Source organism: Cygnus atratus, chromosome Z, assembly GCF_013377495.2.
Source record: "Cygnus atratus isolate AKBS03 ecotype Queensland, Australia chromosome Z, CAtr_DNAZoo_HiC_assembly, whole genome shotgun sequence".
NCBI lineage: Eukaryota > Metazoa > Chordata > Aves > Anseriformes > Anatidae > Cygnus > Cygnus atratus.
Genome location: NC_066396.1, coordinates 11,259,996 through 11,284,619, shown reverse-complemented (window position 1 = coordinate 11,284,619; position 24,624 = coordinate 11,259,996). Strand labels below are relative to the sequence as shown.

The 24,624-nt window shown below is 36.9% G+C and overlaps 1 protein-coding gene and 1 non-coding gene across 5 annotated transcripts in view; both read left to right on the top strand.

The window, feature by feature from the left end:
- The window catches only part of ZFR (zinc finger RNA binding protein), a 47,310-nt gene that overhangs the window by 761 nt on the left and 21,925 nt on the right, over positions 1–24,624 (top strand). For 2 of the 4 annotated variants that reach the window (XM_050716279.1, XM_035563832.2), the window contains 8 exons: positions 13,884–14,166; positions 16,662–16,806; positions 17,590–17,808; positions 19,100–19,347; positions 20,344–20,535; positions 22,621–22,909; positions 23,787–23,980; positions 24,491–24,610. In XM_050716279.1, the coding sequence (XP_050572236.1) occupies positions 13,884–14,166; positions 16,662–16,806; positions 17,590–17,808; positions 19,100–19,347; positions 20,344–20,535; positions 22,621–22,909; positions 23,787–23,980; positions 24,491–24,610 (1,690 nt within the window). Of the gene's footprint in view, positions 1–13,883; positions 14,167–16,661; positions 16,807–17,589; positions 17,809–19,099; positions 19,348–20,343; positions 20,536–22,620; positions 22,922–23,786; positions 23,981–24,490; positions 24,611–24,624 lie in introns of all 4 variants that reach the window. The other 2 variants (XM_035563831.2, XM_050716278.1) reach the window with 1 other exon arrangement.
- LOC118256714 (small nucleolar RNA SNORA66) lies at positions 10,994–11,130 on the top strand. Its single transcript, XR_004781304.1, has one exon. It is a non-coding gene; the product is annotated as a small nucleolar RNA SNORA66 (small nucleolar RNA).

Below are 24,624 nucleotides of genomic sequence, written 5' to 3'. Positions count from 1 at the left end.
CCCCCGGGTGATGGTGCCAGGGACCCTTTTGCTCGCCTTGCCCCGCCCGAGGGTGTGTTTGCTTATCCTGCTGCCACCCATGTCCCCCGTGGTGTGAGGGTGGGGAGGTGGAGCTGGGCACCACGGAGGGAGGAGGAGAATCAGTGGCAGCATCAGGTCCCGAGGCCCTTACATTAAAATGGCCACTTACAGTCAACAACACCACCGAGTTACAGCCTGCCGCCCCCGGGCCCTTCTCCTCCTTCAGCTCCAGTGAGGACAGGGCTTGCTCCCCGTGTCTTTGCCCCCACCTCTGTCAGTGTGGGAGGACAGAATCCTTTAAAATTACACCACCCCAAACGATGGGAGACTGGACGGATAGGGCAAGAGCTGAAGCTCCGGAAAATACAGGGGATTGTCTCGTTCCGCTGAAGCAATGTTGTAGTTAATGCTTGCCTGAGAAAATAGGGAATGTATTTCCAGGGCCAAGCAAGCACCTTTTAAAAAGATTGCCTTACTTGGTTATCTGGGACCAGGGGAAAGTCTTAGAGTGGAGCTCAGGAACCTGAAACTGTACCTCTTTTATGTAATATATGACGTACTCCCTTAAATCTTGGTATCTTTGTGCATCAAAGACTGTGTATCAGAGTTGGAAAAAAAAAAAGCTGTAATTGGTAGCATCTATTGTCTCTTTCTGAAATTAATGCTCTTAATTTGGCAACAAAAGAAAGAAAATTACATAACCAGAAACATCTTTACATTTTTGATTTATATTGGAGTAGTACCTTGAAGCTAACATTTGAATCCCCGTTATTTGTTTTATACATCTCTAATAAAGATCTCCCTAAACACCTAAGTCTTGACTAATGGGAAAAACATAATAAAGCAAATATATCAGAGGTTGTTAAGAAGCAAATACAAATGTTAACAAGCTAATGTAACTACCGTTAAAAAGCTAATGTTAACTACTGTTAACAAGCTAATCAAATTTGCATACCTACGTAGTTTCAGGAGAGTACAGTATTACGGATGTCTTGCAATGATGCCCAAGTCAGTGCATCTATTCTTTCCTGGAAGTAGACATAAAATACGTTTGTTTTCATTTACGTTCAATGTTGAATATTTAAAGGAAGGGATTAAATTTATCACATCTTGACAGTTAGTGAAATTTGAAACTGGGTTCTCATGGGTTGTAGAACAGTTTTTAAATAGCATAGTGGATTTTCTTTTATTTCGTTTGAGAAATGATCTTTAGGGGAATAATAAACTATGAGGTCCATATGACTGCAGTTATGGAGATGAATTTTTAAAATTATTTTTCTGTTTGTTGTGAAGCTGAGGAGGTAGGTATATGGTCTTAAAAACCTGAACAACTCAGTTGAACTTTCCTTTTGCATTGCAATATTAAAGTGTATAATTGGAATAAAGTTCAAGTTCAAAACTGTTTTCATGGTTAATCATAAATGTGTTCTTGAGAAAGTGGAAAAACTGATCAAAAGAAGGTTTTTCCCCTTTCCTACCACAAGTATATCAGTAAGACTTTGTGTCCTATAAATGGTTTGAATGTGTACTGTGTTTGAAAGTGATGAGACACAGCAACCAGTATTAAAGCACTCTTTTCATAAGAGAGAAATTTAATACTTTGATCAAAAAACACAGAAATCACTTGAAGCGGCTGAAAGGGGGTCTCACATTCATAAAGCAGATTTGACAGGTCCTTAGTGGATTATTTACTGAGTGCTACAAAATGTATATTCTACTCTAGTATGTTTTAGAAAGGGATAGAGGCCATCAGGGAAAGATAATTGAAGATGTAGTATTGCAAAACACTCTTTAAGCTTGTTACCAATATTCAAAGTATCACAATACATAAAAATAATAAAATTCCTGCCTCATCAGAAACCAGGATTGTAGAGAATACGAATGAATGATTATCTGCTAGCTAACACACAGGTGGGCCTCATAAATCTACAGAAGACTTTTTCTGGCCACAAAACTACTCTGTGGATTTCAAAAAGTTGATCAAAATAACAGGTTATTTTAGGAGGGAAAATTAGACACTTGCAACTGCAGACTTTTTTTTTTTTTTTTTAATATAGGCCAGTTACACGTTTTACTGCTCTGGGTTTTGTAGAAAGTAACAGAAATGTTCATAATAAACATGATTAGTCACATTTTTGGTTTCTCTCTTGACAAAATGGCTGTCGAAAATTCTGATGCATTGGGAGAACTTTGGGATACAATTTTAAAAGGAATATCAGTGCTTCTTTATGATGATTTATAGAATCTTGTTGATTTCAGCACTTCAGCTAAGTGCAAAAAAGTCTTTGCAGTTCTTTGTAGAATATAGGCTTTTCTTGGAATATCTCAAAGTGCAAAAGTGTTAAATCTTCAGTTGAAAACATGCAGATGGAAAAATAAGAACTTTGCATTAGAAAGTAGAGGGTCTAAGTAGTTTCTGAGATATAATTTCAAAGGAAAAAATCTGACATACTAATTAAGTGGTATTTGAAAGGTGTTTGCAGCAGAGGTTTTCCATACTTAATTGTAGGCTCATAGACGACCAGTATGAAGCCTTCTGGAATTCTATTTTCATAAAATGTTAAGTCTGATTTGCATTAATGGTAGTAAAGACACAATGTATTAAAAGTGTTGGGCTCAAGGAAATGGCTTCTTAAAATCAAGAAATGAGAAGATGATGAAGCTATTACTGACATGGAAATCACTGTGTGTCTTCCTGTGATTCTGGGTTGTTTGTGGCCATGGTGGATCATTTAAATATTGTCTCATCCTTATTGTGCCGAGTGAATGATCGGTAGCTGCTCCTGTGTTAGATCTTGGGTTTGGGAGATTCATGAGCATAGCATTCAGGAGTTGATAACATGTTTACTGTTGTGACATGTAAGCAGTATAGCTCCTGAATTGACTAGATAAGAAAGGGAATAGATGTCTTTTTTATTTGTTCATGAATAATAGTTTTCAAAAAGTACATCTGAAATCTTACCTCATCTCACACTTAATCCAAGGCAGCAAAAGAGCTAAGTGCCCTTTAAACCTATAAATAATGGATTAGAAGCATTCTCGTTCCTTTCAGTGTTGTTACTGCATAAAACTTCCTGCTGCCCGCTTCATTTAGAATTCTTCTGTGAACTGCACAGTAATAATATGACTTGATGAGAGAAGAATCAGATTATGCAAATACCCATACAGGAAATTTCTCTGAATATTGGAATAGCTTTACAATGTGTACTTTCTGCTGATGGTGGTATTAGAACCTAAAGTTATAAATCTGTGTGCGGTGCAAAACTCATCTGTTACTTATTTCAGTAACTGTTCTAATCTATTTAGGAGTCTGAAATAAATGCGTAATTTGGTGATACCAGTACCCTTCTCTTGTGTGTGTGTGCACATTGTAGCTCACGTGAACCACTGTGTGTCTCCGGTTTGAAACGAAGAGCTTAATATTGGCTTGTCTTTCACATGCAAAAAAAAAATAGCATTCTTGTTTCGATGCTGCAGAGTCATTGTTACGCTTTTATTTTAAAGTTGGCTGATTGAAATGTGGGGATGCTGGTGGAGAGACGAGAGCATTGAGAAAAATTTGGATAGAGAAGTGGGCTTTTCTTTGCTTGCAAATGTAATGGTTTCATTTAATCAACCTCATGTTAAAATTTTGGTTTCAAGAAGATAGAGTAACCCTTTGAATTTCGTCTTAGTGATGTTCTTACCAAGGTTCTGCTGTAATGAGACGGGTCATAAATGGGAGATCCTAGGGTAGTTAGGAGTGATTTGTTAACTTCAAATTGTCCTCAAGTAGTGTGAATATTATACATTCGGTATTGCAAGCCGTAACACATAAGGGCAAAGGAAGCTGTTTGGGTACAGAGCAAATCATGATGCTCGTGAGTTTGGGTTAAGATGTGGCCTTCTAGGCAGCCATATGGAAGTGAATTCTTGCAGTTATAGCTAGTCTGGCATTCAGGTGCTGTGCTTAAAATGAATGGGGAACAAAAGTAATCATAATTTTATCACAGGATGAACCTACTTATTTCAGATTGTAAAATTGTAAATGCTTTCTATCTGTGAATTTTATGACCTTGCTGCTCTGAGTTGCATCACATCTTAAAGGATATGCATTTTTAGCAAAAGGAACTTCTTGATATGATCAAGCTGCCTATATTGCCGATTCTCCTTTGCTCAATCTATGGTAGTCTTAAGTGGTGTCTTAAACCTGCGGTTCCATCTTGCTTAATGTACACAAGAAGCGTCCAATAAGCTACTGCTGTTTATGCAAAGATTTTGGTAGACTTGTTTCCAAACCAGTGAAGTGCCACCCTCAAGTGAGATATGTCAACATTAGTAAGGCAATAAGGAGCTCTGGGTTTGTTAGTGTGGGCTGTGTGCCAGTTCTGCTGTTGACTATTGATAGGGAATCAGAGGAGGTGGTGGTATCTGGGGAGGAAAGGTGCCTCAGTAATAAGAGGAAGCTTTGTCGTTTGTAAGAGTGAAGTCTGCCAATGAGGTGAAATTTGCAACAGGCTCTTGACTTTAAGAACCAAGCACTTGGGGAAACTTTTCTGTTAATTCTAAAGTCCTTTGTAGTTGTAACCTCAAAATAGATTGACGATTGTAACTCTGGGGTGTTAAATTATTTGTAAAAGTTTGTCTGTTACTAGGTAGGGTAAAGTGCAGTTGCATTATTGGTACCTAGAAAAGCAAAGTAGCAGCTAAAGGCAGGAAATATAGAGTGCTTTGAGAATTGAATACATTTTTCCATACTAGTGAAGTTTCTATCATCTAATAGAGAACTTGCCAATTTTAGTGTGTTTTTTCTGACAGGGAAAATGTTAGTAGTTGGTATTTTTTTAGGCAGATGTGACATCTTGAGCTCAGTTCTTTTTGTGTTGTGCTATCATTGTGAACATGGCTGTTAACTAGACTTGAAGAAAAACAGTGTTTTGATGATGAAGAAAGCAATATAGGGATGAGCCGTCTGTGTGCAACTGAGTATGGGGGTGGTAGATACAGAGCATATATTGCATCACTGATGTAGATGCTTGCAGCTATGGTCAGAGGTACAGAGAGAAGAAACATTACCTAATTTAATTGGTTTAAGAAGGTGGTGAGAATGAATGTGAAGATTAAACAGTGAAGGTATATTAAAAACATGAGCATATTCATCCTTGAGATGAGTTATTGATAGCATATGATTTAGCTATGTGGTAGCAGTCGGTACTTTTTGTAATAGAATGATACAAAGATGTTTTTAGAAACAGGGAAGAGGAAGAGAAAGTTAAAATTGCTATAAGGAAATGTCTTTTTCAGGTCATGTGTGGTTGGACTGTAGAATGCATTACCAGAAGCTGCTAAAATTTAACAGGATTCAAGAGAGTTGTATGCTTGCATACCTTCAGGTCTCCATTTGGATTTCTTGTGAATTGCATTACAATCAATATTCTGTTCACAGAATTGTGATAATAGGAAGTAATATGTTTTGTTAAAGTTATAAAAAGTTATATTAAATCTTCATTAAAGTTTGATGCTTATATCAAGTGACAGACTAGAAAAACAGAAGTAAAGTCTCTTCTAAAATATAAACTAACTTACTGTAACTGAATATTTTATTTCAGCATTTTATGCTGTTTATTGTTAAGTGAGTTCAGGAGAAAAATGTTTAGTATTTTTCACTCTGCCCAGGTTTCATTAACACACCTGAAACTTCATCTGACCAGTTATTCAGTAGTGCCTCTTTATCCATTTCTCTGTAGAAGCAGCAGGTTGTAGCGCTTCATTTAGTTTTTGGAGAGTTAAGTCATACTCATTTCAATCTTGATGTCACTGAAAGAAAAACTGCAGAATTATATTTTTAGACAGACCTTTTCTATTCTGCTATTGATAGAATAGTCTATGAAACTTTGAAAAATCCCACAGTTGGGTCTCAATAAGTACAGTTCCTTAATACTAAAATATTCAAAGAAGTGGGAATTTTCAAGAAATGTGGCTTATTTTTTTTTTGTCTTAAGTTCTAGATATTTGTATTTTTAAAATTATGTTTGAGTAGTTTAAATGTCATGCTAAGCTAGCATATAAATCACTTCTTTAAATGAAAAAATATGCAAGAAACATAGTTAAGTTGTTGTTTCTGAGGAAGCTGGTAATTTGGGTTGAGACAATTGGTTTTAGACTTACTCTAAAATCTCTGTCCAAATAGCACTCTTCAGAATGCTAAAGCTGAAAACACAAGAATGTCCTTTGCCTCTAGGAAGAGAGTTTTCAATGTTCAATGCTCTAAACCAAGCTGGAATAGCAGCAGAGTTAAAATTTATGTGTTGGTTGTTAGTACACATGCATAGGAGATCAGCATTTTTATACTCTGTGGGCTTACGTGCATGTGAACTGTAATTCATTTTTAAGTTAAATAAGTTGGTGTGCAGAAATGCAAGGCTTATAGGGAGCCTTTTTTGTACTATCCTCTCTGTTTCCTTTCACATGCAGCATACCCTGTATAGAAATACTGTGTTCTTTTGAAAGTGAATTCCTCTGACAATAATTGCTAAAGATACCGTATTAAGTTGCTTAATGCATGGCTTACTCCACAGACATCCTAATGTGGAAAATAAAGTATCTTACAATCTCAAGTCACCTGAAGTTATTAGCTGATAAAATAGCATTATATCCACGTGTTACATTTTCTTGATATTAATAAATAAAAGAAATAAAGCATTAAATAAATAAAGCTTTCTACTTTCAGTGGTTTTTTTGTTGTCTTTTTTTTTTTTTAGCAAAGCCTCAATTATTTTGAATAGAAAAGGCCAATGTCTGGTAAAGGGCAAGAGCAAAGTGTACTGCAGAGGAAGATTTAGTATTTGCTTCTTAAATTTAAGTGCTCTTAATTCTCTGTCACTCTTGGGCAGATAAGTCACTGGAAATCCAAGCCTTCCATCAGTGTTGATCTATAAAAGTAACTAACAAGGGAGGGTTCTGCTGTATTAGATCTAACAGTTAAAAGTTCCCATCTAAGTTTGTTTTTGTGGAAGGATATTACTCACTTGCAAACCTTTATTCAAACCTTTATTATGTAGCTATTTAAACTAGACAAACTCTTATAATTTTGGAACTGGACAATAATGTTTTGCTAAGGGGACACCAATTCTTCATTAACTGCTATTGATCAGCAACATCTGCTTCCTAGCCAGCTTCTGATCTAAAATAATTTGAAGCGCTCTACCATCACATGGAAAAAGAAATAAGGACTTTCAAAATGGAAAAAACACTTTGAGAGTCCATATTTCTTCTTCTATATCAAAAACACTGCTGCAGTTTCCTTGGTGAAGGTTTTTGTGCAGCACAGAAGAGGTTTTCAATCATTCCTTGAATATTCTTTTTTTTTTTTTTTTTTTTTTTTAAAAAGAGGAATAAAACTGCCCAACAGAACAAGAGTTTTCAGGAGTTTGTTCTCAGGGTGTGGACATTTTGTTGGTGGTGTTTTAATTCAGCTTAACCGAATGTAAGTGTTCAGGCAGCAATTCTCTACCTACAAGCACACTTCTTTTTTTTTAAGCTATACTGGAGCTTAGTGGATTTCACAGTGTAGAATTGGGCAGAGGGCATCATAACTCTTCGATGCCTCTGTGTTTTGGAATGGGTCCAGTCTTGTTTAACATCTTCATTAACAATCAGGACAATGGGGTAGAGTGCATCCTCAGTAAATGTGCAGGTGATACAAAGTGGAGGAGTGGTCTACTCACCAGAGGACCATGCAGCCATCCAGAGGGACCTCAACAGGCTGGAGATGTGGGCTGACAGGGATTTGATGGAGTTCAACAAGGAGATTCACAAAGTTCTGCACCTGGGGAGGAACAGCCCCAGGCACTAGTACATGCTGGGGGGCAGTTCTGCAGAAAAGGACCTAGGGGACCTGGTGGACATGAGTCAGGAACGTGCCCGTGCTATGAAGAAGGCTAATGGAGTTCTTGGCTGCATTAGGCAAAGTATTGCCAGCAGGTCAAGAGAAGGTGGTCCTTCCCCTCTATTCAGTGTTGGTGTGGCTACACCTTGAGTACTGTGCCTGGTTGGTTCTTCAATCCTCGGTACACGAGAGGCATGGACTGAAAAGAGTCTAAGCGAGGGCAACCTTGGTGGGCCACCAAGATGAAGGGACTTGCAGCACCTCTCCTATGTGGAGAGAGCTGGGACTGCTCAGCCTGGAAGAGAGGAGGCTCGGGGGTGGATCTTATCGATGTCTAGAAATATCTGAAGGGAGGGTGCAAAGGGGATGGAGCCAGGCTCTCTTTAGTGGCTCCCAGTGCCAGGACAAGAGGCAGTGGGCACTAACTGGAACACAGGAGGCTCCCTCTGAGCATCAGACAGCGCTTCTCTGTGGTGCGGGTGACAGCACTGGCACAGGTTGCCCAGAGAGGTGGTAGAGTTTCTCTCCTTGGAGGTCTTCACACCTGGACACCTGGGCATCCTGCTCTGGGTGTCCCTGCTTGGGCAGGGGGTCGGACCACATGCCCTCCAGAGGTCCCTTCCAACCTCAGCCATTCTGGGATTCTGTGACTTAAAATTTGCAAATGGAGAAAAGTTTTCTACATGTTACACTGGTTGAGAATCACAGATCTGAGTATATACAATACCAAATGCTGATACTAACACTGCAGCTACATTCATAGTCTTAAGTCTAGTTTGCAAAACTTCCTTTGACTTGGTGAAAGAAGTTTCATACAGCACACAGCAATATGGACAAGGCTAACTTCTCCAGTGGCCTTTGCTCTGGGATGAATTCTGCAAGATTGCAGAACAGTGCATCCCTTTACCCCCCAGAAAATCGAGTTGATAGGGGATTGGAGATCAGTGTGGAAAAAGATGTATGGTCACAGCTTGCTGCAGAGAGTCTTATCTAGGAGGGGTAATATCATATTGGTATTTCATATATGGCACTTTTCCCCAGGTATTAACACATCAGAAAGATTTGATTAGTATTTTCCAACATTAATGCTGTAGATATTAGTATAGGTGTTCTTCAAAGATTGAGTCAATGATTATTTTTTTTTTACAAAAAAATACTTTTCTCATGCACTGTAGTCCAATAATTGTGAATAAAGAGCTCATTCTCAATCTGAAGGTTTCTTAGGTACCTTATGGAAGATAAGAGCAAGCTAGGTATACAGTGGGGTGTAAAATTTGAAAAGAAGCAGATTTATTTGGCAGTAAGAAGCAAAGAACATGGGGAAATATGGATATGAATGGTAGCAATTTAGGGCAGTTAGGGAAAGACAGTAAATTAGGTATGGTGCTGGAAATGACCTTTTAAAGCTGACTGAAACATCTACAGAACCTGGAGCAGAAGACTTTAGTGCAATGTGTAGACTGTAAACTGGCTGTGGCTGGGATAGTGAAAATACAGTGAAATCTGAACTGGAAGATCCTTATTGATTAATGTGTGTTGTTCCTAGAAAAGAGAAATGGAAGTGAGCTTGGTGGGGAAGCACTGTTCCTATTATGATCAGCTAAAGAAATAGGTTGGCATGAATTGAAAATATTTTTTGAATGAAAATCTCTGGTAGGTGATGTATTATTAGCATTATATTATTAGCATAGTATTATACAGCAAAAGTGCAATTTGAAGCTGCCAAGTCCTTTACTAATAACTTAAATCAAAGAATTACGTTTATTTTGATTTTGTTTTCAGAGTAAGTTAAAACACTGTAAGAATTGTAATATGAAGTTACCTTGAATTGGGTGGTCATAAGTTGCGTTTACTTTAAGTAAATGTTCATCTAGGACTCCTTTGCTTTCCTGGAAATAATCAGAAAGTGACTGGAGGAAACCCTGAGAAACATAATCTAACTTCAAAATAAGCTGTGCTTTGAGTGTAGGATTAGAAGAGATGATTTCCAAAGGTTTGTTTCAATCTAAATTATTTAGTGTTTTTAAGCTTTGCCCGTTTAGTAAAGCCAGTTGGTCTCAGTGGAACTGCAAATTCAGAGGTGCTTATAAGGATGTGAAAATTTATTTTGGGCAAGAAAAGATCTGACCTGCACAGAAAAATGGCTTAGTTAACAGACCATTGAATTTGTTTGTGGCAGCTGTGCTGCAGTAATTGTTTGCGCTGCAGTAATTGTTTGCATGTTCTTAGCCCATAGAACATACGGAGGAATTTAGTTCAACTTTTTCCCACTGTGTTGGGTGATTAAACTAAACTGAATTACTTTCTTTGTTGTGTTGAAGAACATGCACGTGTTTTGTTACCGTAGGTCAGCTGACATATTCATTGTTGCTCTAATAACTTGATCACATGCCTAAGTCTTTGGGTCTTGTTTACTGGGACTAAGGTAAAATATTTGATGAGGTGCAGTGTGGAAAATTATTACTTAATGTAGAGATTAATAAAATAATTGTAGAGACGTACTGGTAGGGGTAGTTATTAGAAGAGTGATCATCAAATAGGAATAATTACAGTGGACTTATCCAGGGTTTGGTTGATTGTTATTTAGTACTTACTTTAGTATGGCATGTCTTAGTGTTTGATGCGAGGGAGGTACTGTCAATACATGGGTAGCTTTACAAGAAGCTTCTCTGAGGAAGACAGACTGGAAAGAAAGTACTGGGTAGCAAGCACAGCTGAACCTTCATCTGAATTGGTGCCATCCATAGCCACAAAAGATGGGTAGGTAGTAAATAGGTGCAAAGATGCATTGCAAGAAAGACGGGTGGAACAGGGGGTCTGACCAAATAGTCTGAGAGGAGGTAAGTTGTGCGATGAGGCATTTGTCCCTGAACAAGGATAAAACCTCCTGTAAGTCAAGTGACGAAGTTGGCACAAAAATCTTTAGGTGTAGGTTAATTACATGGAAGAGTCTGGTCATCTTAAATGTTAAAAGGTTTTCAGTAAGAACTTGAGGAGAAAAAGGAAGCCCATACATTTGGAAAAAACTATGTGAACTTCTGTAACAATGAGTAGTTCTTTCAAAAAGGAAGAAGCAACCAGTTCTAGAATATTTTTGTTGTAATCTTGCAAACTCGATCACTAGCTCTGCATGATGTTGCAGAAGCAAGGGGAACAGGTTTGCTAAAGTAAAAATGGTAATAGAACTGTATTGGCCTTAGAAATCAAATGATTGGGGCTGTTAATTCTATACCATGATAAGGAAATTTAATACAAAAATAACAAAGAAGAAATGAGACCGAGTAGAATCTTGTTGATAGTACGATCATGATCTCTTTGCACTGTTGAATACAGAAAACTGTCAGGTAGCTTTAATCATGTATTTCTGAGAATAAAAGCATTTTCTTTGATAAACTGGCTGATAATGTTACCACGTAATGTGGTGTGAGCACTGTAGTGCTGTTACTGGGACAAGAGGGAAGGGCCTCAAGTTGCAGCAGGGGAGGTTCAGGTTGGCAATGAGGAGACATTTCTTCTCAGAAAGAGCGGTCAGGCATTGGGACGGGTTGCCCAGGGGGGTGGTGGAGTCACCGTCCCTGGGGGTGTTCAGGGAAAGGTTGGACGTGGTGCTTCGGGACATGGTTTAGTGGGTGACGGTGGTAGGGGAGTGATTGGACCAGATGATCTTGGAGGTCTTTTCCAACCTTAATGATTCTGTGGTTCTGTGATACTATTTTGTGATAGCAATTTGAGCATGGTTTCATGAAACTCGAAGAGCCAATTTTTGCTGCCTTGGCAGGTCCCTCTCCTTTCTCCCCCTTCAAGTTTTTTTTCCATACATATGCCTCACGTCAGTTCTGGCAGTCAGACTGTTCTGTGAGCTCCAATATTTCTAACTGTTCTACCATGTCAGAAAATGGGCCAAGGGAAAAAAAAAATCTTGTACTTTTCTGCTAGAGTAATGAAAAGCAGAACTAGCCCAAGGAATGAAATATGGCATGGCCAGATTTGGTATATGGGAGGAGGGAAGAGAGAGAATGAGGATGGGGTGGAGCAAGACTGACCCTTTGTTGACAGTATTGGACTGTTGATAGGTTCACGTGAAGTCCAAGTGAAAGTATAAGGCTGCCTGTTTTCCCAGTGTAATACATTCTGAGTAGATGCATATGATACTGTGAATTACCTCAGAACTTGTGAATGTTTAACACTTTTGTGCTGCTAGGTACATAAATACCGCAGCCTAATTTTATAGATTATCATTCACTTTTACCATCTTAAAATAGTCTTCATGAGTTTTCTGACACAGTTGATTTCTGACCCTATGCTAACAAAACAAAGGCACTACCTATATAGATCAGGTAGGAGGAATTGTTTCAAGCAGTGGTAGGAGCTACACCAAAGTATTTTAGGTCTTATCCTTCCACTGTTAACATTAAGAAGCTGAAAATAAAATGAAATATAATCGTGAGTACAACTCACAACTGCGTTCAGTTTGGATGTACTGTAATTGGTCTTTTAACAAATGAAATGTCAGGGGACTATGGTGGGAAGAAGGTAGAGTCCAGACATGGAAGTCCAGTAGTAATAAAATTTTCTCTGTGTGTTTCTGCCATAAAAATGACTTTTTAATCTGTTAAAGTCAATGTGTTCTGCTCTAATTAAATGACGATTTCATTTTATTTTTAATTACTAAACACAAGGGAGTTATGGAAATGTTTTTAGCAAACATTTCTACAGCACAAACGTGCTTTGTTTCTGATAGTTATGTCAGGGAGAATATTGCTCTCTTGGAAAAACTGTTGTGACTTCTTGTTCCTTTTGGTTTTGAATATAAGCATTCTTCAATTCCACTTTGCCACTGAGTGTTTTTCTTTCAAGTGAGATATCGTTTCTATTTTCTTTAAAATAGTGGATATTATCTCCTCGATAGACATGAAATTGGGTTTGAATTATCTTCTAGTAGTTCTATGGAGATGTAAAACTCTATATAGATTCTTAAGTATTATTGAACAGTGCTAGAAATGTATAAAAAATCAGAATAATCACTGAATCCCCATTTCATATCATTGTTCCAGATAATGATATTTTGCCTAGTTTGTTTCATTTGTTTAAAAAGCAAAACTACTATTGTAAGCTTTTAATCGTAATGGGTACAGAAGTAAGACAGTAACATCAGTTTCTGTTCAAATAATTAAACCTATTATTTATTTTCTGTTTCCACAGTTAGTAATTACTCATTCTTAGTAAATAGCCGCATATTAATGTCCTACCTGCAAATATTAGAAAGGCACATTAGTCACAGCATGTTCCTGGAAGTTTGCCAGAGCTCTGGTGGCAGTCATCTTGCTTGATTTGGCTGTCTTTTGATGATGCTTCATGTGGTGAGGCAGTGTACTTCTGTGCAAGTGCGGCCAGTATTTTATAATTCTAAACTTTAGCGGGAAAAGCCTGGTATTAGAGGTATGTTTTGAAGTGTGTCTGCCTTAACTTTAAGAGTTCTGAGTTAATTTTCATGGAAGTCTTTAAAAGCTCATAGCTTTAATATGGTTTACTGAAAAACATCATGCAAGTGCAGGTCAATAATGAGCTGTCATAGAAAAGTAGTATTTTTCTTAATTTGACAGGTGGTTTTATTAAAGAACTAATGAAGCTCTTACAAACTTGTCAGATATGAAAAGATAATGGTTTGAAACATTGAATGAAAGACTTCTGTTCCACTGCTTCAGAAAAAAAATAACCACAGAACAAACCCACAAACCCTCTCTAAGAAGAAAGTCATCAGCCACTTGATATTTCTATATCCACAGAAGCTTCAAAATAATATAGTGTTGTTTTTTAAGAGAGTGAAGAAGAGGTAATACTAGCCATTGAAGTGTATACATAGGTAGATAGACATTCCTGGTTTGTTTATAGAACAGACAAGTATTGATCAAATCCAGGATTTTGACATGTTTATGTATGAGCTTAATATGTTGAATTAATCTAATTATTTACTTACTGTCTTTTTCCCATGTAGCCAGCAGCCTGCTTCGGGTGTAGCCTATTCCCATCCAACTACAGTTGCTAGCTACACTGTCCACCAGGCCCCAGTCGCTGCACACACGGTTACTGCAGCCTATGCCCCAGCAGCAGCTACGGTTGCAGTAGCCAGGCCTGCTCCAGTAGCTGTCGCAGCTGCTGCAACAGCTGCTGCATATGGAGGCTACCCGACGGCACACACAGCTACAGATTATGGTTACACACAGAGGCAACAAGAAGCTCCACCACCACCACCTCCTGTCACTACACAGAATTACCAGGTATGTTAAAAAAAAATGCTCTGTTTAATGGTTTTTAAATTACATGTTGAAAAGGAGAGGCCTGTTTGGGTAAGAGAATGTGATGGTATTTGTTGTTTTTTTTTTTCTCCTTCTGTGAATCACAGCATGAGTACAACACAAATTACTCAGCAGCTGAAACCGATTGTGTGAAGTGACTGCGGTCTTGTGGCCCACATACAGAATTGTCAGCAGTACTACTGCAGGATCTAAGACATTCACACAATAGTGAACTGACATTTACCTCCAAGTGATTTTGTGAACAACTGCTGAGAAAAGTAGTGCTGTCTTGGCTAGCCTAAATGTTCAAGTAGCATGTGTTAAATCAGGTCATGGAACTGACTTAGCTGACAGAAATGTTTCAATAAAAATTTTCAGTGGGAGGTAGAAATTGTTCTCTCATCAGATTTGTGGGTGCCACAGGAGTTGCAGCACCAAACGTAAGAGGATAGAAGATTGCCTTAGGAGAGGAACCACCTTTTTTGGCGGCTCTTTGCACGAACGAGGTCACTGCCTAACCTTGTGTGACTACAGACTGCCACAAAAGGGAACTGTTTCTCTATTTTCATCTTTCCCTGTCTTCTGTTGACACTTTCTTGTGATGAGTCCAGCAGTTGTCAGCATTCGGGTGGGTCAGTTCAGGAAAAGGATCCCGTAGAAAACTAACCAATGAAAAAAGGAGGATCTTTCCATGGGATTAACAAGCTAAATTAAATTTGTTTGCCTCTGCACAGTTGTGATGTCAGTGCAAGAGGTAAAGGTGCAATGACACAAGGCTGTGAGGAGAGGTGTGTTGGTTCCTCAAACAATTTCCCATTCTTGCACTGGCTTAAACGTAGTATGACAGCATCCTGTTACTGAATCATATTCCTTCTCAGTTCATGAATAAATAAACTTGCAGTGTAAATCAGAGTGCTTCATCCGTTTTGCAGCTGGAAGATTTCAGTCTGTAGAGGTCATCTTGGGACTTTCTAACATACGTGTTTACTCCTGTCCAGTTTTTAGAAGAGAGTTAGAAGTTGCAATTTTTCCTGTCTGTCTAGATTCACATAAAACAGGTGTATATGGACTTCAGTAATTCTAGCTGATTGGTTTCAGTCAGACAGTTTAGATGCAGAAAGAGTAGGGGTTTTGCATGGCCAGGTAGTTTTCCAGTGGAAATGTGAGTTTTATTTGTATTTTTAACAGCTTTTTTTTCTACATTAGCATTCATTAGTGTAAGTCTTCAGTGGATATCTCTAGGCTGGTGTGTTTATGTACGAGAATTATATAAATTTTGTGACATGGCTCATATTTAAAATTTGCATTTACTAGTGAGGCAGAGGATGTTGAAGTAGTATGTCCCATGTAATATCTCTCTAATATATTAGTTATAAAATTATCAAGGCATTATATAGATTCTAATTAGTGGTTTTGTTTGTTTAAAAGGATGGTACTGTTGCTCTGTGTAATCAGTTCTTTCGTGCAGTTTTCAGAATTTGTTACATATGATAATGCATTGTATGTAACCTAGGAGTCCTTCCAGTTGGGTGTATACTCACAAGGTCGTTAAGGTAGTCAGTTACAAGAAGTATTCAGACAGATAAGAGAGTCCCCTAAATTAAAGAGAAAAATAATTCCACTTTATGGAGGTTGGATGGAAAAAAGTACTGTTATATTTCTTGGAAATAAAAAGAAATTTCATATGTCAGTAGACTAATGTAGCTCATGCCTTGCTACCCAGTAGTTGGTCAGTTAGTAACACTTTACCATAAACATGTTAAGGATGAGAAAATACACATACATGCATATAGTGGTTTCCAGGATCACCTCTTCTAAGCTTACTTACCATCTTCTGAGTTTTGGCTGTGTTGAATTGGCTACTTGCCTTGCCCTTCTAGACTAGTTTATGGTTCCCTCATGGAACAGTTGATATGTCAGAAAAAGAAGAAGGCTTTAAAAGTGTCGCTTCCATACTCTAAAAAATACAACCAAGAAAAATACTCTTATTTATGGGATTTTTAAGGCAAATATAGGGTGATGTTTCTAACCTTGTGACTTTTTTTGTGGTTTATGGAAATTCACATTTTGTGGGAGATCAGTGTTGTTTTTTCCTTCATATATTTTAGAAATTTGATATAGTCCCTATGAAAAAAACTACAGAAAAGTAGTTGCTTTTCAGTTACAAAAATAGTGTGGAAGGGAATGTGATTTAAAAGTATGAGGTTAATTTCTATATTAAGTCTGAAATTATCAGGATTGTCTTCTGTATGGAACTGTTTGTAAACAAATTTAATTTCTTTAATGCATATATCTACATATATTGTCTCCGTAAATAATTTTTTAAAAAATAATCTCCTTGAGTATAGACTAGCAGGAAATATGTTGTTTTTATTTTTGACTCTCCTAATGATCTTTATTATTCCAGATACCTATTTTAAGGAGAAAATAACTGTTTTCTTTTTCTTTTTTCTTTTTTCTTTTTTTTTAATTTTTAGGATTCCTACTCATATGTTCGATCTACTGCCCCAGCTGTAGCTTATGACAGCAAACAATACTATCAACAGCCAACAGCAACTGCTGCAGCTGTGGCTGCTGCTGCCCAGCCTCAACCTTCAGTAGCTGAATCATACTACCAGACAGGTGGGTTGCATGCTTCCAGCTCCTGTCATTATACAGTGTGGGTAATATATTAATGCCTTAAAAGTATGTCCTTGAACATATCACATTACCAAGATTTTTTTTGGTTAGTTTTCTCATGTAATCCTTGTCAATATGTAGAAGAATATGCTGCATCTAGAACTTAAATGTTATTGGGACGTTGCTGTAAGCAACTATCTTTGAGTTTTGGGTTGTTATTAAATGCACACAAAACATACTTCTAGGGAAACACTTTGCTAATTTGTCTAGAAAGTTTGCTAAACTAGGTACAAATAGTCAATGGTGGGTTCATATGATAATTTGGTTAGACTTCATTTGTAATTCTGTGGTTACTTAATGATGTATGTGGTTCTTTAATTATTGGTATCATGACTGCTACTAAGCGTAATTTTTTTTTACATTAATGAGAAGTATTATGAAGGTTTAGATGTTCTTTGCCTGAGTATATTCCAGTAAAACCACTGAATGAGAAGGTTATTTGAGAACATGGCAGCATAGTTTAAAAAAATAAATAAATCTGAAGCTTACTAATGTGACCTAAGGCATAATTACACAGTTGTGTGTTACACAATTGCACAATGCATAACCATGATTGTTAAAAATAGTAATAATATAGTAATAAAGGAACCAAAGCGAAAAAACCACCTCCCCTTGTTATATTTAATTCCCAGAATGTTATTAGGTATTAAGCATTACTTAATACGGTTTACACTGCATTCAACTAAAACCTATCTAATTTTGTATACTTCTGTTTTCTATCTTTAGCTCCAAAAGCAGGATATAGCCAAGGGGCAACTCAATATACTCAAGCTCAACAAACGCGACAAGTGACAGCTATAAAACCTGCAACCCCAAGTCCAGCAACAACTACATTTTCTATATATCCGGTATCCTCTACTGTGCAGCCAGTAGCAGCTGCAGCTACTGTTGTTCCATCCTATACTCAAAGTGCAACGTACAGTACAACAGCGGTTACTTACTCTGGTAAGAGTTTTGCATATTATGCTGCTGGGATCTTTGCAATTATTACAGAAGATTACAGGATTTAAATACTCAGAACATTTGTGTTCAATTACATCATAGTCTACTGAGAACTATCAGCCAGTTACATCAAAATGTTTTGCCAGTATAAAGATTTATCTTTAAAAGAATTTTGATGATTAAATATGCCTATTTTGTTACATGTGAAAATATAGAAAGTATTAGCAATGGTATGTGCACAGTGTTTTGTGACTTATTATAAGTTTTGGAGAGAAAAGATGGGGGAGTAGAAAAAAATGAAGAGACACATCCACACAAATAAAACCCAGGGAAATTGGAAGAGAGCGTGATGCTATCAAACAACAGAGAGGAACAATGCAATATAAATCTTGTAATTTGGGGTTGTATTGGTCCAAAATGGGAGGAGAATGTGTGCTAAAAAAATAACAAAACCACTTTCCTTTAAACATTAGAAATCCAAATCCTAGTTAAAGGTGAAAAGAAACTTAAGGTTTATGGCTGGATGTTGATCAACTGGCATGTTATAGCTACCTTGAATTTTTTTGTTTTGTTTGTTTTCTGTTTAAAAAGGGATTTTAAAGGGACTTCCTTTAAAGAGAACCTGATCAGAAGATTAAAATAGTTGAACGAGTAGATGTAGAAAGTTTATGGGAAAACTAGCTCAAAAGTATGAAAGCCCAGTTTCCTTGATTTATTCAGCTTTTATACTAGAAATCAAGCAATGCATACCTGGGGTGTGTTGCAGAGGTTTTAGCAGACAAGCAGATTTGCACTAAAACAATTTAAATCACTGAAGTAGAATGTAATAGCACTAGCATTTCTGTCTTTTCATTTTTTTCCCTTCCTTTACATAATTTCTGTCCTCCTTTCAATTTTGGATCTTGAACAGTAAATCTGGTTCCAAAAGACTATTTATTCCAACTGGCCTTTGAGAAATATTTTATTCTTGTTACGTCATACTCAGTCTTGCCAGATGTACCAGGAATTTTCACATATTCTTTAGGGATGCTTTGATATATCCAGCAACATAACTGTGTGTCTGCAAGGATGTCAAAAAAAAATCAAATATTCCCGATACAAGTGGTATGCTGTATTTGTATTTGTGTAGTGTGAAACATCAAGAAAAACTTGGAATGTGTAACATGCTATCAATAAATTGTTTATATCCCCACACACACTCTATTACGCAGCATGCTTGTAACTACTGTGTTATGTAATTGGTACGTGTTGTACTGTACAGTGATGTAATATTTATTTTATTTTTATCTTTGAGGTACCTCTTATTCTGGCTATGAAGCTGCTGTGTATTCAGCTGCATCGTCCTATTACCAGCAGCAGCAGCAGCAACAGAAACAGGCAGCAGCAGCTGCTGCTGCTGCTGCTGCAACAGCTGCTTGGACAGGGACCACCTTTACTAAAAAGACACCATTCCAAAATAAGCAACTGAAACCAAAACAACCTCCCAAACCACCCCAGATCCACTACTGTGATGTTTGTAAGATCAGCTGTGCTGGACCACAGGTACCTGTATTATGTAATATTCTGCTATACGTTTTTGTTGTAATTTCTTCAGCTAAAAAAATGACCCCTTGTAGAATACTTGTCAAATTTTAAAGACCAATTCTGCAATTTTATTAAAGGAATAATTAAATGAAAGTGTGTGCTATTACAGAGTTACTATGAGAAGAAAAAAGATGCATCCTGTTAGATTGTACAGAGAAGCTTCAACAATACTTTGAACTCCGGAAGTATTACAAACTATGGTTTTGATTTGCTTTTTTAGCATAGCAAAATTCTTAGAAAATACGTTTTTCAAGATTGCTCAGTTATATAAATTTTGTCAATGCTAAGCGTGAAAATTTGTTCTTCATTGTATTCCATCATTCCAGTTTAGTTTCACGGTGGGTAGAAGTGTGTAAAAAGTACATACCAATTCACATAAGATCTGCACATGCTTGGCTCAACAGTTCTTTAAGTAAATCTATCATTATTTCCCACCCTGTATCTCTCTAGGTCGCCAGTGCTGTTATAGGAGCAAATCTCAACTTCTGCATTTCATTTTCACCACAGCTTTATGTGCTACCTTCTTTTGAATCAAATTGTTTTGCTCTCAGGATACACTTAATTAGTGTAATCGTGCAGGTTGAGGCAGATTCAAAATTGAGAACAATTCAATGCAATGCAGGAAACTGCAATTGAGATACAGTTTTGTGATCATCTCAAGTTTTCAGTCACAGTATCTTTTGAATTGTACTTGATTGAGGCATTGAGCAGGTAGGGGAGGAAAACCCGGATTGTATTACTTCTAACAGTGGAATTCTGGTGGAGGAGAAGAAAATTTCTTGGCCTTACAAGTGGCCTGCTTATTCTTTAGAGCATGTCATATAAAATAAATGTTCAGAGTAGGAAGTATTTCTTATACAAAGCATGTATTTTATCTTATGTTCTATGTGTATTCAGTTGAAAGATGAACAAGCAGTACAAAGGTGGTTTACTGTGTATTATTTATTTAAACAGACTTACAAAGAACACTTAGAAGGCCAGAAACACAAAAAGAAAGAAGCGGCATTAAAAGCTTCCCAGAACACCAATAACAGCAGCACTTCTGCTCGTGGAACTCAGAATCAGTTGCGCTGTGAGCTTTGCGATGTGTCTTGTACAGGAGCAGATGCGTACGCTGCCCACATCCGTGGAGCCAAACACCAGAAAGTAAGAGCTTTCTTTGTTCTTATTACAAAAGTCAGTTGTATATTTTTCCCCTCATCTTAGAGAGGAGAAAATGAGCAGAAAATATAATTTGAATTGTTTTGTTTAAAAATGTTTAGTTCTGCTTTTTGTTTCGAATGTAACTTTAAGCTCAGTATTAGAAGGGCATTTTTTGGAAAAAGGGGGAAAAATACTGCCACTGCATCAATGAGAAGGGGGATGTATTAGGGAAAGGATGGATATCATAATCATAATCATAGCATGAAGATGTAGAATAAGGTAGGGAAAAGAGTCAGTAAGGACATGTTGTAGCATGCTTGTCTTTGCTAACTCTTTCCAAGACTTCTCTCAGTAGTCAGTTTATTTGTTTGGTGCTGTGAAGTTCACAGTGTGCTTTGAGACGCTGCAAGCTGAATCAGTGCCAAGGGACAGGACAGTTACGCATCACACCTTGGCATTTCTTGCAAACAAAATTCCTATATGGGAGCACAGAACAGTGCCCCATAGTAGTAGACTTTATAATGAGCGTGTTTGGAATACTTACAGTAAGCATGCTTTCCCTGCTATCTGGGTGCAGTTATGTAGGCGTTCTGGAATGAAGACTGCAGGCTTCACTGTGACCCCTGTGACCTCTGTTTTGAATTTGGTCATACAATAGTAAATGGAATAGCACTGTAGTGCGTGTGTTTATATATTACAGATTTTCTTCACGATTTGGGCAAGATTGATGTCAGTAACAAATACAGTATTAAATTCAGCTTTTACAGCTCTTACCTTTCTATCTCAGAGCACTGTACAAAGTGGCATCAGTAACAACATTCCTATTAAAATAAATAAATCTCACCGTGCATTTAAAAGTTTCCTCAGTTTTGTTAATGCAAGAACAAATATAATTTAGACTAGTCTAGTGTTTTTTCTTTCATAAATACGTTGAGCCATTAATTTTTTTGTGGTGTGCCCAGTAATTGGATAGGTATATGGAGTGTGGTATATATTACCCTCATACATGTGGATGTAGCTTTCTTTTCCCTGTAGATAGTCACTATCTACTGCTAATTTAGGTTGTCATCTGTGTAAAACTGAAATCACAAAGGAATATATTACTTTGACACACTATGAAGAATCCTGTACATTCTACTGCGAAAGTCATTTTGAAGAGCTGCTTAAACTTGTAGTCTGTATTCCAGTGGAGAAAATATGATTTACTTTAAAAAGAAAAAAAAAAGGAACAAAAAACTAAGAAGTGTATGTGTACTGTTGTATGCGTATTATTATTGTCTACACGTTTGCATTAACGGTGTGTCTAGCAGATTTTTTTTTACTGCTACGTTCAAATCTTTTCGAATCTTTAGCTTTCATTTTGTGTGTTTGGTTTTTATGGACTGCTTGCATTTCTTTTTCAGGTGATGGTCAGCTATTCCCAAAAAGAAGTAATATTCTATCCTTAAACACTAAGAATTTAAGACAAAGCATGTGACTCTTTGCTTTCTATGAATTTTAAAGAGCTCTGAAATACCTCTTACATCCTCCTTAGTTGCCTTTGTGGATGTGCTTAATGAGAAAAACAACCTTTGTCTAAGGAATCTCTTCAGTTTTACTATGTAATTTGGCTGTTCTTTCAAAATGAATATACTTAAAAGATAGTGATCAAAAGAGATAGAATTGTTGAATTTGATTTAAATAACTTTTTCTTATAAGGAGTATTTGGAACCAAAGTAATTTAATGTATTACGCTTTTTGAAGAGAAGAAAAAGCAACCAGGCAGCAAAACAGTGACATTGAAACAGTTTAAGCAAACTCCTTCCTTCAGTTTTACCGGCCTTTCAGTTTATTGGCCTTCTCATCCACATAGCTTTTGGAGGAAATGCTGAACTTGTAATGGAAATAAGCAATCTGAGATGACAGTTAATTATTTCCTTGTTACAGATGACAAAAACTTCTACACTTTCATCTTTTTTTTTTTTTTGCCAAGATCACTCCTCTTTTCTTTTTTTTTTTGTATCATACTACAGTTTCTATAACCTATAACAAGTTAATTTTTTCTAGTTGTCCCAGGGAGATTATATGAATTTCTCTTTATTCTTATAGGTAGTAAAATTGCACACAAAACTTGGCAAACCCATTCCTTCAACTGAACCAAATGTGGTTACCCAGGCAACTTCCTCAACATCCACATCTGCTTCCAAACCAGCTGCGTCTGCTTCAAATATAGCAACTAGCAGCAGTACTGTGAACTCCTCTGTTGCATCCTCTGCAGTGAAAATTCTTACTCCCACGACAAATACACCACTTAACACGGCGTCCAACAACAAAACATCTTCAACTGCTGCTAATATAGCTGTAAAGAAAATATCTACACCGAAAATAAACTTTGTTGGCAAGTACAGAAGTCAGTCTTTATTTTGAAACCTAACCTATTCCATAATTTTTTTAAAAGATCTTAGTGTAGCAAATACAAATGTATTTAGTTAACTATGCATGAGTAATAAATGATAGGTGAAGATAAAAATGCGTATAAAAGTTTTGCTTCACAATTTATGGTGTTTTCTGTCCTGTTGTCTCCACCTGACCTTTCCTGGAGGCTTCTTCCTCTTTCATAAGAGCGTTTTGGTTTCTTACATAGTAGCTGATGCAGTATTGCAGTTTATAGTCCAGTTGTTCTTAATTTCAGTTTACAGTCTGGGCAGCTAAGGCAGGCAGGCAGTTGATAACTGGACAACTGAAACATTCCTGTAACAGTGGAAGTGTAACATGGAAGCTTTTGAAGTGAGCACCATAGACATACAGAGATGGGAAGCAACTGTTCTGAAATAAGCTATCCTCCTCTTGAGGGAAAAAACCTATGCAGTTGCAATATTGAGAGCATAGTACCTTTGCTAATACACAAATTATATGGTTTTAAAGTATGTTCTTGGATCCATTTACAAAAAAAAATCGATGATGAAAAGAGATTATTACAATGTCTTTGTCCCTTTCAGTCTCATCTATTTTGAAAAATCATGAAAGTGAATGATGAAAATTATGTAAAGCAGTAGGTTTTTGTGCTAAAACTAATATTAAGTGTTTAAAACAAACTTGAATGTTTTCAAACTTATTTATTTAAAAAAATGTTTAATTATATTTTTAATATGTTTAAGTTTTACCTTGTTTTAAAAGACTGATAAAGCTTTGGCCACGACATTGATACTTGTACATCATGTGAAATCACGTTCTCATTTTATGGAAGTTAAAAAATTTAATGTTTTGATTTGTAGGTGGTAATAAGCTTCAGACAACAGGAAGTAAACTGGAAGAAATGAAATCAGCAGAAAGTGTTAAAACAGCTCCTGTTGCCACGGTACAAACACAGGAAGTAAAACCAGACACAGCAACTGAACCAGTGACTCCTACAACTCTTGCTGCCTTGCAAAGTGACGTCCAGCCAGTGGGCCATGACTATGTGGAGGAGGTATTGATACAAAAATGTTTATTTTAACTATTTCAGTGAAAATTTGTTCATCATGAAACAAGGCATTGAACCTGCAAAGGCTTGTGCAAATGTACACGTTTTTGTATTGTGTATGTTTTGAGTAGAGTGGGGCAGTCTTCATGTTGGTGGTATGAGATGTGGATGAAGTTACTAGGACCAGAATCTGATGTAAATCTTTCATTATTTGCAGGTTTGCAATTATGAATTTCAACTCTGTATGTTCAGGTTAAAGTTTAAAGCTGTGTCCTCATTGGAATGGAAGAACTCAGTTCGTTACGGAGCACAGTGGTGTCACTGGCAGAAGTGAAAGTTCTAGTTTGCCTTCTTTCAGTTATTGTGTGAACTTTAATTTACCAGATGTTGTGTAGACAGTATCCAATGTCACTAAATTAAATTCATTTTTACATCAGTTTTGGGTTTAAAAAAAAGAAACAAAAAGAGCAACAACAACAAAACCCACAAAAACAACTGTTAAACTTTATTTTTCAGGTAAGAAATGATGAAGGAAAGGTGATCCGCTTTCACTGTAAACTTTGTGAATGCAGTTTTAATGACCCTAATGCCAAGGAGATGCACTTAAAAGGGAGGCGGCACAGACTTCAGTATAAGGTTAGTAAAAATGT